The 13,694-nt window shown below is 36.0% G+C and overlaps 1 protein-coding gene across 2 annotated transcripts; it reads left to right on the top strand.

The window, feature by feature from the left end:
* Positions 1–4,133: 4,133 nt before the first annotated feature.
* th (tyrosine hydroxylase) lies at positions 4,134–12,168 on the top strand. 2 transcript variants are annotated; one of them, XM_038305472.1, is made up of 14 exons: positions 4,134–4,308; positions 4,596–4,691; positions 4,839–5,036; positions 5,854–6,028; positions 6,153–6,241; positions 6,366–6,433; positions 6,536–6,586; positions 8,980–9,125; positions 9,226–9,361; positions 10,875–10,944; positions 11,035–11,091; positions 11,219–11,314; positions 11,409–11,542; positions 12,005–12,168. In XM_038305472.1, the coding sequence occupies exons 1-14, from the start codon at positions 4,225–4,227 to the stop codon at positions 12,162–12,164; spliced, it is 1,560 nt and encodes a 519-aa protein (XP_038161400.1). In that variant the 5' UTR covers positions 4,134–4,224; the 3' UTR covers positions 12,165–12,168. The 2 variants fall into 2 exon arrangements, with proteins under 2 accessions (XP_038161400.1, XP_038161401.1); XM_038305473.1 differs by lacking the exon at positions 4,596–4,691.
* The last annotated feature ends 1,526 nt before the right edge of the window (positions 12,169–13,694 follow it).

Below are 13,694 nucleotides of genomic sequence, written 5' to 3'. Positions count from 1 at the left end.
TCAGTTTTGAGTAGAAGGACACAGGACCTCATCTGCACCTTTGCCAGGTCGCTGCTATTTGAAAATGTGACCAGAGGTCCACAGATAATCCCTTTACCCAATCTTGCCTTCAGGGCACTGTACATCATTCGCAATCATGTTTAACCACTAAACTCGTCAGCCTAAAGCGCTGGAAATTCACTGATGAGGTTGTTGCTGAGGTAAGGTACTGGCAGAGCACCTGCTAAGAGAAAAAACACCATGTGTTCTCTGTGATTGTTTGGCAAAGGTGTGTGTGTGGGGTTTTTTTTTTTCTAACTGCAGTAAAATCTAATTTGTCAGGAGCTGTGGAGATTGGATTGAGTTGATAAAGTGACTTAATTTACAAGAGTTGACTTTTTTCTATCTAACCTTTAAATAAAATCAGGTGGACAAAGCTTTGATTTTTGTTTAAAGGCAATACACTTTAATCAGTCATTCTTAAGGGAACTTATTTTGTGACTTAGAATGAACATAGAGGTACATTAAAACTATGTACATTGCTTTCATTCAAATAAATTGTTATATATTAAACCATAAATACACTGCTAAAAAAAATAAAGTGAACATGCAAATAACATCTCCAAGATCTGAATGAATGAAATACTCTCAGTGAGTACTTTGTTGTGTACAAAGTTAAATGTGCTGACAACAACAATCAAACTAAAACCATAAATGGAAATAAAATTTATTAACCAATGGAGGCCTGGATTTGGAGCCACACACAAAAATATAAGGGAAAAACACACTAAAGGCTGACCCAACTTTGATGTAATGTCCACAAAACGTGTCAAAATGAGGCTCTGTGTTGTCTGTGGCCTCGACGTGCTTATTTGACATCCCTGTTATGACTGGGCATGTACTTGATGGGGTGACAGATGGTCTCCTGGGGGATCTCCTCCCAGACCTGGAATAAAGCATCCACCAAATCCTTGACAGTATGTGGTGCAACGTGATGTTGGAGGATGAATCAAGACATGATGTCCCAGATTTGCTCATTCGGATTCAGGTCTGGGGAATGGCCAGGCCAGTCCATAGCTTCAATTGCCCCATTTACACAAGCCCTCTGAAACCAATCCATGCAGATTTCGGAAAGAGTTTGGATCAGTTAATAAGCTGAAAAGAAGTTTGTGTTGTGAACAGGTGAAGAGATCTGTGAATTGCAAAGCCGGACATACTGGAAAACCAGCCAAATGAGTCAGCTGACTGTAAATTGGAGATGAGGAGGTCTGCTTATGAGCTCTTCGTTATCAGTGAACCAAGCCAAAGATAAACCATGCCGAGCCCAACTGCTGAACTAGTACTAGATTTAGCATGGTTTGGCTGTGTCTATCTCGGTTACCGAGCTTAGACCATTGTCTGCACAGTTTCAAAAGGCTAGTGTAAATGAGGAAAATGCCTTCATCTAGCAGGAATTGGTTACACACTCCAGCCACATGAGGTCTAGCATTGTCCTTCATTGGGAAGAACCCAGGACCAAATGCATCAGCATGTGGTCTTACAAGGGGTCTGAGGTTCTTATCTCAGTACTTAATGGCAATCAGTCTATCTAGGGTGAGCACATAGAGGGCTGTGCGGCCCTCCGAAGAAATGCCAAAACACAATATTACTAACCCAATGCCAAATCGCTCATACTGAAAGATGTTGCAGGCAGCAAGTTGCTCTCCACGGTGTCTCCAGAATGTCTCAGTGCGCACATGTACTCAGTGTGAACATACTTTCATCTGTGAAGAACACATGGCGCCAGTGACAAATTTGTCAATCCTTGTGTTCTCTAACAACTACCAAGTGTCCTGTGATTTACTGTTACGCTGACACGGTCATCATGGTGGGGGATTTTAACATCAATACTGACATTAAAGGTGATAGCTTAAATGCACCCTTTAATGTTATCTTAGACTAATTTGGCTTTGTTCAAAATGTGAATAGTCCCACACATTCTCATCTTCATACTTTGGGCCTTGTGCAGACATACAATATGTCATGGAATGCGAAGGAATTACAGTAATTCCTTACAACCCTTTCCCCTCTGACCAATTTTTAATAACCTTCAAAATTACATTAGCAGAGTTCTCCTCCTCCAAAAGAAGCCTTCACTTAGGCAGATAATTATCAGATAATGTATTTATAAATTTTAAAGAATCTGATCCACATTCTATCTCCACTGTATCACAGAACAACAATGCAGATGGCAACTATTTAGTTTATTTCCCTTCACAAATTGTGGATTTTGTTGATGGGGTTATTAGTGTCCCATGTACTACATTAGAAATGTGGTCTCCTTGAAAGTGAAAAACTGGAAAGCTGGCTCCCTGGTTTACTATTGTAATTCTTTACTATTAGGAAGTCCACATTACACAGTTAAAAGCCTTCAGCTGATCAAAAATGCTGCAATCAGAGTTCTAATGAAATTTAAAATAAGAGATCATATTTACCTTATCCTAACTTCCCTTCATTGGCCTCCTGTTAAACCCAGAGAAGAATTCAAAATCCTCCTTCTCACATATAAAGCCTTAAATGGCCAATCTCCACCTTACATCAGAGATATGATTGTTACTTATGTTCCTAACAGAGCACTTCACTCTCAAGCTGCTGGGTTACTAGTGGTTCCTAGAGTCCACTCCACGTCTCAATATTGTCCTGGCCTGTCTCCTGGTAGCACCTCCACATTTGGACACTAAGCTGACAGACACAGCAAAACTTCTTGCCACAGCTTGCATTGATGTGCCATCCTGGATGAACTACACTACCTGAGCCACGTATGTGGGTTGTTGTGGAGTCATGCTACCATGAATATGGGAGAACCGGCAACATTCAAAAGTGACCAAAAACATCACTGCAGCCTTCTCCATCAACTCCCAATGCTACCACCTCCAGAAGTTCTCTTATGACTCTCCCATAGTTGGCCTCATCACAGGTGGGGACGATTCAGAGTAACACAGTGGACTCAGGACTTTGTGGAATGGTACCAGCAGAACCACCTCCTGATTAATGCAGAAAAAACCAAGGAGCTGGTGGTGGACTTCTGCAGAAGCAGATCCACCCCACTGAGAGCAGTAAATTTACTTTAGATAAGGGACCCTTGTAAGTACTCAGATATTCACCTGAACAATAAATTGGAAGGGACTCGCAACACAGAGGCTCCCTACAAAAACGGTCAGAGAAGACTGTTCCTGCTGAGGAGACAGATGTCTTGTGGAGTGCAGGGGGCACTCCTGAAGACCTTCTCTGACTGTGTTGTGACATCAGCCATCTTCTATGGAGCTGTCTGTTGGAGCAGTGGCTTATCTGTAGCTGACAGGAAGCGGCTGGATAAGCCCGTCAGAAAGGCTAGCTCTGTGATTGGATGCCCCCTGGACTCAGTGCACGAGGTAAAAATCAAAGGGACCCTAACTAAAATAATATCTCTCTTTGATAATGTGTAACACCCCATGCATGAAGCTGTTGCTGAACTGGAAGGCTCCTTCAGTGACAGACTGCTGCACCCTAAATGCACCAGGTACCATTATCACAGATCATTCCTCTCAGCAACAACCTCAGTAAGTTGTTACGCTCATGCTGAGTTTTGCACAGTTTCTGCCTTGGTCACTTAAATGCTGCTGTCCTTTTGCACATCTCTGGTGTTGCTGCTATTTTCCCATATCTACTATTGTACAAATGTCCACAGCTGTACATTGATTATTTACATTGATTACTGCACTTTATTTATATTTGTAAAAACAGTGTACAGCACAGTAGTTTTTTTTTTTTTTGTTAATTTTCTTTTTAACTCTGCCACTTATTTTGGTATTTTTGACACACTTTTAAGGTGCACATTTGTTTGACCACTTTTGCTGTAATGCTGCAATACCAAAATTTCCTTATTGTGTGTGTGTGTGTATGTGTGAATATGCGTGTGTATTGTGTAGATATATAACTAAAAAAACTTCCAATAAAAAAAAATCTAAATGATGCACTAGGGGTTAAATGAACTATATATAGACAAATCAAACTAAGTCTGAGTCTGATTTAGTGCACCGATTGATTTGAGTGAGATTAGCCCGTTTGACGTCAGAAACTGTAAACAAATGATGCTATAAAAAGAATAAACCTGTCTGTAAAAAATGTGAAAGACCTCCCAGCACAGCCTGACTAGGTTGCAGAGCGCCACAAAGACACTTTCCTTTCTGCTTCAGCCGACTAAAGTGATCAGACCGAGGCTCTAGGATGCCACTTTCTAGCAGCTCCACATCCTCCACCAAGAGTGTCCGCAGAGCGGCATCCGAGCTGGAGAGGTCGGATTCCATAACGGTAAGAAAAACCATCAAAACTCAAACCAAAATCAAGACTGTTGATTCAGAAACGTCCTTTCTTTTGTATGCAAGTTGCAAGTTGTCAAAATTTGGACCAAGGACTTGCATGCGCGTAAAATAATGCGTTCAACTGATTTTTACTCAGCGCCATGTATTGCTGAAGACGCGCAACGTGTTTTAGCCTATTTATACAAAAGAAAAAGAAAAAAAGGCACACAAAAAAATCGCCCCCTCCTCTCCCAAGTCATCCATCCAAAGAATGCTAAAATATACCCTTTGGTATAGCTATGTTTTAGGATCTACCTCGATTGCATTGCTGTTCCAATGCGCTTTTGGAGATGTAAAGCGCTCCCATCAAATACCCAAAGAGACATCCAAAAAGTAAGAAAAGACAAACAGCTGCCTGTCTCTGGTGTTGTGTGTCTGTGTTTCCTGCTTGGGAGATAGTCATATACTGCACAAGTGGGTTTTGCATTTTCTTTTCCTTTCTTTTATCTTTTTTTTTTTTTTGTTTTGTTCCGCTGACAGTCTCAGAGGTTCATCGGTAGACGACAGAGTTTGATCGAGGATGCGCGGAAGGAGAGAGAAGCGGCAGCGGCGGAGTCAGCGGAGGCCACTGAGCAGATCGTGTTTGAGGAGGAGGATGGAAAGGCGCTTCTGAACATGTTCTTCACTTTGAGGAACTCCAAAACGCCTGCGCTTTCCAGGACACTCAAAGTCTTCGAGGTATAATTTTTTTTTAAGAGAATTAAACATATAATGATAATTTTCTTTTTGTTATATATTATAAATTGATCTATAATTTCAATTAAACCGTATTAAAGTCACAAGAAAACAAAATCTGACAGTTAACATGTTTTTGAATATTCTATAATTTGTATTTAACTTACATATTTTGAACAATAGTTTACTTTAGCAAAACTCAACCTTGTATCTTAAATATTACATTTAAAAATCAGGCATTATATACTTTTAAACTTGACTAAATTGCAACATTTTTAATTTTGAGATAACAAAATGAAATAATCACAATTTTCCCTCTGGGCAATAAGAGAATTGCCTGAAGAAAAACAAAGAGAAAAAGGAGCAGTTTTATTGATTTATTTTTTAACGTTTGGTCTAAACTAGACCTTGTCTAATAAGAGACAGAAATGTAAGCATAGGGTATTTATACAACTAACAGTCAAGGCTCTTGAGCAACTATTCTATGTATTTTTTTTTCCTTCGATTTAACTATTTTAGGGTGACCCTAATATGAGTCTGAAACCCATCACCTGTTAACCAGAATGATGCAGGACAATATGATAATAGGAAGATGCACATATGCAAAAAAAAAAAAAAAATGTATCATAGGACCAGACAAAGAAAATGTACTTTTTAATTTTATTTTTATTTTTTTTTTTGTTGTTTTGCTAGGGAAAACTATATATTTATATTTGAAAACAAGTAAAGGTCCAAGTTTTTTTATTGCTTCTAAGCACTTATCTCATGGGAATTTTATGTTTATTCCACACTTTATAACTGTATACTTACTTTATTTTAGACATTTGAAGCAAAGATTCACCACTTGGAGACTCGACCATCCAGAAGGTTCAGGGAAAACCTTGGGGACCTGGAGTATTTTGTTCGCTGTGAGCTGCACCTCTCTGATGTCAGCACTCTGGTCAGCTCTATTAAGAGAAACGCAGAGGATGTCAAAACCACCAAAGAAGTCAAATGTAAGTATAAATATTTTACCTCAGAATTACCGTAATATTAATAAAAATCAGCAAAATCAGAATCAAATAAAAAAAATACTCTATTGCATTTCTATTTTCTTCCTATGACTCCTTTATTTAATAGTTCACTGGTTCCCAAAGAAAATTGGAGATCTGGACAGATGTCATCATTTGGTCACAAAATTTGATCCAGACCTAGACGAAGACCATCCTGTAAGTAATGCATTTGCCAGAAGCAAGGCAGAGCAGGAATACAGCTCACATGCTCTTATGCTTTTTACCATTATGTCATAACAGACTATCTGACCAGTGCTTTTTGTATATTTGATTTGTCAAGGGCTACAGAGACCCCATCTACAGGCAGAGAAGAAAACTGATTGGGGATATTGCTTTCACATATAAACAGTGAGACCCAGCAGTGTACCTTAAAACTTTGTAGACAAATGTGAAAATAAGCATAAACACTTTCGGATTTCCTAACCAGTGCTTATTTATCTGTGTCTGCAGTGGGCAACCGATTCCCAGAGTGGAGTACACAGAGGAGGAGATTGGCACATGGTAAGAGCTAGCTAAATAAAGGTGGTTGAAACAAGAAAACAGAATCAAAAATCACATTTTCTTTTATTCAGACTGCAAAAAAAAAAAAAAACAGCCTTCTTTAAATAATCAAATCATGATTTTTTTGTTTTTAAAAATCTAGCTTGTGTTTGAGATCTACAGTATGTCCTTTTGCATGATATCTAAAGGACCCAAGAGCTAAATACCACACAAACTGCTATTCTAAATATGCTTTTGGTGTCCAGGTAATGGAGAGGTGAGCCGTCCTTTACTATGGTATACAGCATAGACAGTGTAAGCACTGTAGGAAAATTTAGCTGGACCTGCAAGTGGCTGATGGTTAGTGTCTGATTCATGGTCTAGGGTCCAATGCAAAAAAGTACTATTTCTGTATTTTTTTGCAAACTCGATTTGATCATTTTTTCTATTTAGGGTAATATATTTTCAACTGCCTTGTTCTGAATGGAATACAAATTTCTTTAAGATACGCTTTTTAAAAATATTTTTTTAATCTTTCTGTTATTTATAACACATTAAATGGAGCCCTGTTGATGCCTTTTTAGATTAGGGCCACATCAGTATTAGAAAAATGGAAAAAAGCACAACAAATTAACTAAACTGATCAAACCTGGACTTTGCTTTGAATCAGTGTTTTAAGTTCATGGATCGTATGGTCTAAGGATGGTGAAAATAAGGACCTTCCTTCCTTCCTTCCTTCCTTCCTTCCTTCCTTCCTTCCTTCCTTCCTTCCTTCCTTCCTTCCTTCCTTCCTTCCTTCCTTCCTTCCTTCCTTCCTTCCTTCCTTCCTTCCTTCCTTCCTTCCTTCCTTCCTTCTGAACTTCCAAAATGACTCGAGCGTTAAAGTAGGTAAAGTAAAGGCTACTCAAGAACTAAGTAAGTAATCATAACATCTAATTTGAGATTTAATTATAATGTAATCAGACAGAAAGAAAATATGCAGTTACATGTAGGCCAAAATATAGAACTGAATAAGTAGCATAATTGTGAAGTAACACATTGAAGCAAAATACATGTTTTAGATCTAGCTGTTATTCACAATATGTTAAGAAACTAAAACTTATATTGTCTTGTATGTTTAGAATAAGATAAAGTAGTTTTTGTAACAATACTTTCTGCTTTTGTAGATGTATTTAATTAATTATATTTATTAAATTATTAATAATAATAATGATTAATTCATTAATTAATATTTATTTAATAACAGTCATGTAGAAATAAAAATAAGGTACACTTATTCCTTATGCTGTTTTTTTTTTTGGGGGGGGGGGTGCTCATGGGATCATAATTGTGCAGAGTTCTTTATGTGTCTTATTAGTTATCTTCCATTCATTACCATCCATTTTTAAAATGGGTACAATAGATTTTAATATATTCACTCAAACTTGGGTTAAAACTCTGTACTCTGTTCCTGACCTAAGGGTATAATAGCAGCTGAAAACAACAGTTAACAGATGAGGCATACCCCTGTAAAAGTTGCTAGTCTTTCACACCACATAAACACATACATAGACATTTATGTATGTGGAAATACAAAAGGACAAATAATTAAATTAACATAATTTTTTGGACCCATTGTATTAGAAAAACAACTATGAGTGATCCTCCATGAATGAAAGCATCAATATTTGTATCTAGTATACTCCATTTCTTTCCTCACTGAGAAACACACATAAGAGCTAGAATGATATTAATGATAATTAATTACATACAATCTTGCACACAAATAAAGCAAACTTTGTCTTTATTACTATAAACTGTATCTCAAATGTATGATAATACAGTGAAGCAGTCTGCTGTTAAAGTAAAATAAGAACTGCCCACTAATAGAATTTAAGAAAAAGTTAAAATTTATCTAGTAATGCATGTTAATTCTAACACGTGTTGATCCTCCTTATGTAAAGGTAATAGTTGAAAAAAATGCCATTTGTAGTTATTTCATCTTTGCAATATTTATTTTTATTGTGACATATGAGGGTCTCCTACTAAAGGTCTGAGTGACTAGTAAGATATAGGTCATATATGCAATGTTTTAATGAAGTCCTTTGTAAAAATACAATAGCTGGCCAGCAGGGGCAGTGAAGGGAGTGGGGCTAGACTGCTGTGAAGAAGCTTTTAACAATTTAATCAATATTGAGGCACATGCAAGACTGTGGTTTTCCTTAGTTTTTCACTATAGACACCACTATTGGTGAAAATGTTTAATCAGAATGCAATTTTAATAAAAGATAGTGAAGAAAATATGAGACTAAACAAGTCAGATTCCATTCTGTATCAGTTTGTTTATGTCAACCAACAAGTGACTCAGCTAGAGTCCTCACTTTTAACGCAGTGAAGGTTTAGCTTCAGGCTCATCCTGTTTTTTCTTTATTCAGGCGTCAAGTCTATTCAAACCTTAGGGATTTGTACGTCACCCACGCCTGCAAAGAACACCTTGAGGCCTTTCGTCTGCTGGAGAAGCACTGCGGCTACAGTCCAGACAACATTCCCCAGTTGGAAGACGTGTCATGCTTCCTTAAAGGTATTATCTGAATGTATTTTATGAAAGGAATGAAACTGACACACACCTGTTATGGGATTCCACATTCCTGATACTTGTTAAAATGTTTTGACCGACACAGAACGCACAGGGTTTCAGCTGCGTCCGGTGGCAGGTCTGCTCTCAGCCAGAGACTTTCTGGCAAGTCTTGCATTTCGTGTGTTCCAGTGTACCCAGTACATCCGACATGCTTCATCTCCTAATCACTCCCCAGAACCGTAAGTAGTCGTTTGTCTTTTCATGGGAAACCTGGTAAAAACAGCTAAAAACATGCACTGTATAAAAACACAAGTCACCGATACTATTAAATTAGCTTTTTTTGGTTTATTTGCTAAATATTTTTTTCTTTTTCTTGTTCAAATAGTGGTTCAAGATTCTAGCAATTTAGTGTGAGTAGGTTATATTTAAACCATTACATTTAAAAACCAATTGAAAACAATTGTCTTAAAAAAAATCACTATTCTGGCCTTTGTCAGAGTTATCCTAACCAAAGTAAAGTTTAAGAGAGAACAGTTGTTTGTCTTTTTATTCTTTTTAAAGGTTCCTTTGAGATTCTGAATTATTGTGTTATTTGCAAGTAAAACCTGTTGAGAACAGAATGTTAGATCAGCAAACAGAAAATAAAAAAGAGAAACAAATACTTTCCATTCGTCTGTTCGTCCATCCATCCATCCATCCATCCATCCATCCATACATACATACATACATACATACATACATACATACATACATACATACATACATACATACATACATACATACATACATACATACATACATACATACATACATACATACATACATACATACATACATACATACATACATACATACATACATACATACATACATACATACATACATACATACATCTATCTTCTGGACAGTTTATCACAGGGCAAAGCAAAGACCTGCAACCATTAATAGACACAGCTTAGTACAATTTACAGTAATCAGTTAACCTAACGGTCATGTTTTGGACAGTGGAAGGAAGCTGGAGTACCCTAAGAGAACACATGTACGGGGAGAACATGAAAACTCAATGCAAACAGACCGTCAGCCGGGTTTGAAACCCAGCAACGTCTTTTGCAAGGCAGTGTAACAAACTGCACAACAGTGCAGCGCCAGATATAAAAAATTTCCATAATTTTTATTTTATACTCACTTAGGTCATACCTTTAGTTATTTTTCTTTTCATATTTGTAGTTTTTATTTATCTTACATTTGTATATACATACATATGATGTTTGACTTAACACTGGAGAGTGTGTTTGTGTTGATAACAATTTTCCTTTTACCGTAGTAGTTTTGCTTTTTATCGTTATTTTTTGATGTCTCAAACTATCTGTTTGTTTGAAATTCCTCCATTCATTCACTCATAATTTAACAGAGTTCTACATAAAAAAATGTGTTAAGGAAAACATTTGTAAGCTTATATTGTCCTCTCCGATTTTCCTGCTCTTAATAAAAAATAATTTTCATTCATTCATTCATAAAATGTTTTTATATATATATATATATATATATATATATATATATATATATATATATATATATATATATATATATATATATATATATATATATATATATATATATATATATATATATATATATAAAAATCGAATGCTTTTACAGCTAAACTTCATAACGACTAAGTGTGGATTTGGTAAAAACAATCCAAGCATTGTTTCCTCATTTTTGTTCTCTTTATGTTGACTTTATTTTCAGGGACTGTGTCCATGAACTGCTTGGCCATGTCCCCATGCTGGCCGATCGCACTTTTGCCCAGTTTTCACAGGTTAGAGTCCAACGGCCTTACGCCTTTCAGATTATTATCTCCAGTGTGGAGCTTTTCCGTTTCTCTATATTTTTTATTTTATTTCTACAGAACCTTGGTCTGGCATCGCTGGGAGCGTCAGATGAAGACATAGAGAAGCTGTCTACTGTAAGATGCTCACTGTACCACAATAATTAAACAAGCAGTATTTTATTTGAAGTTATTGCAAATAAATATTACATGTGTTGATTATTTTTTGAATAATGACTCCATTGTCTGATATATCTCCAACCAGCTTTACTGGTTTACAGTTGAATATGGCCTCTGTAAACAAAATGGTGAAGTAAGGGCTTATGGAGCCGGGCTGCTTTCTTCCTATGGAGAGCTTGTGGTATGTTTCAGACTGCCGGTCTTTCTATGAACACAAGAATCACAGCCAAGTGAGTGCAACCTAACCTCTTTTTTTTCCTGTCACCTCCTGCCAGCATTCTCTCTCTGATGAACCAGAGGTGCGGGAGTTTGATCCAGAGGCTGCAGCAGTTCAGCCCTACCAAGACCAGAACTACCAGCCTGTTTACTTTATTTCAGAAAGTTTTCCAGACGCCAAGGAGAAATTCAGGTACTTTGTTCTTTATTGAATTATACAGATAAATCACATGAGAAGAGTAGAAAAAGAGCAAGGGGTTGTGTAAGGACAAGGTCAAAGAACACTTTGCCAACCCCCAAGGCAAAAAACTTTTGAGGGTCAGCCATAGAAGCCAGAAGACAGCTGTTACTAATATAGCCGAAGCAAAGCAAAACTTTGCTGTTTTATTTGGCAAACAGATTATGTTTCTCTGCAAAACAAATACCTTCAGTAAAAGCCCTCAGTCTTCAATGGGATAATGAGGACTAAAACAACAACTGGGTGATGAACTATAAGGTTAATTACATTAGTGATGTTTTAAGAAACATAGCATAAAGGAGTAAGATATAGGAATATGGTTTTCTAGCATTATATGGCATTATACAGAGGTTAAATTCTTGAAAACAGTTATTTTGTGCAAAGCAATCTTATTTGAGTCTCTCAAATTTTCAACAGGACATACGTAGCAGGTATCAAGCGTCCCTTCTCAGTCAGGTACGATCCGTATACATGCAGCGTTGAAGTCCTGGACAACCCACTGAAGATACAAGGAGGTCTGGAGGGAGTAAAAGATGAGATCAAGGTGTTAACAGACGCCCTCGCTGTTTTGTCATGACGATAGTTTGCCCTCTATACTGAGCTCTGCAGAGTCATAAGTGTGAAGAGACCATCACATGTATCTTAAGTGTAATTTAGTAAGATGCTGGGTTATTGCAGTGTGTGTTTATGAAAACTTTCCAACTATGTTGAAAGATTTGCCCAGTGTGAATGTATTTGTGACAATATGTACTGTGGTTCTACTTTGCTAAAAAAAATGTATGCTTTAATTAGGAAAAGTGTCCAAATGTGCTAATATTGGAGCCACCGTCAAAGAAAATTGTGTTTATGAATGTATACAGATTAAAGAAAATAATACTTTAAAATCAAACGCGTGTAATTGTTTAGTCGAGATTGCATATTTTTTCGTGATTTATTTTGCCAAAAAATATATATATTTAAATATAATGAAAGTTCTTATTAAATAATTGATTTTATGTAACTGAATAGGTGTTTGTACATTAATGAATGTGTTATATTGTCTGTCTTTTCTTTAACTCTTCGGTTTTACATTCGATATGCATGATAAAAAAATACTAATAATTATCTTGTAAATAAACATGGTTAACTAACTGTTGTTAGTTCCCTTGTGATTTTCCTTTTGCAAATACTTAAAAAAAAGGTTTAAACAAATCAAATAAGCAAAACAAAAATTTTTTACACCACAAGAGGGAGCACTTCTACAGGTTGAATATCCTTGACGATCAAGTTTTACTATTCAAAGAAGATTAACAAATGGGAGAAAATAGATGACCAAAAAACACAATATTCAGAATTGAAAAAAAGTTTTTTGCTTTTGTTTTTGACCCAGTAATCTACAGAATTTGTAAATTCAACGAATAAATAATGCGCACACTTTATTCAGTATAGACATATTAAAGTAATAGAGATTAGGGTGATGGCTAAAGGTCTATTTCAAACTTTTTAAATGTATTTAACAAAATTAGTCATATTTTTACTAAACAACATAAAGCCAGAGATTTTAACTCGGAAATTCCTGGAAAACAGAAACTTTTAAAAGTCTTTAAAATGTCATAAATTATTATAGGCCACTGAAGCGTAATACTCTTATCAAAATAAATTAGTCTATGATTTAAGAAAAAAAAAATTAAAATAGATCAATTGATATTCAAAAAATGTGAGTAACAAAAGGTTAATCCTAAATAAGCTGGCGTTTAACAGACTTTCATATGCAAGGAATTTAATAGAATTAGAGTGCAGGGAAAATTTATGGTCACATGGTGAATTTTCTTTTGTTTCATTTCCTGTAAGCTGATCAAAACGAACAGAAATTGATATTTAGAATCTATTCTTTGTGTAATTAATCTATATGAGTTTTTTCTTTTCAATTTAAGTTAATCTTTGTAACGGAATGTATTTGATATACAACTTTAATACAGGCTGTATACTATAAAAGTCATGCTGCACCAAATAGGAACACTTGACTCAAGACAAATGTTCTATTCAACTCTAAACAGTATTATTTAAATAATCAGTTATTTTTAAAGTAAATTTTTTCATACATTTAATGATTAAAATGTAGATCTCT

This window comes from Cyprinodon tularosa, unplaced genomic scaffold, assembly GCF_016077235.1.
Source record: "Cyprinodon tularosa strain WSP-4 unplaced genomic scaffold, ASM1607723v1 ctg56, whole genome shotgun sequence".
In the NCBI taxonomy this organism is placed as follows: Eukaryota; Metazoa; Chordata; class Actinopteri; order Cyprinodontiformes; family Cyprinodontidae; genus Cyprinodon; species Cyprinodon tularosa.
Note: the sequence above shows the minus strand (reverse complement) of the source record. Positions and strands in the feature narration are given on the sequence as shown.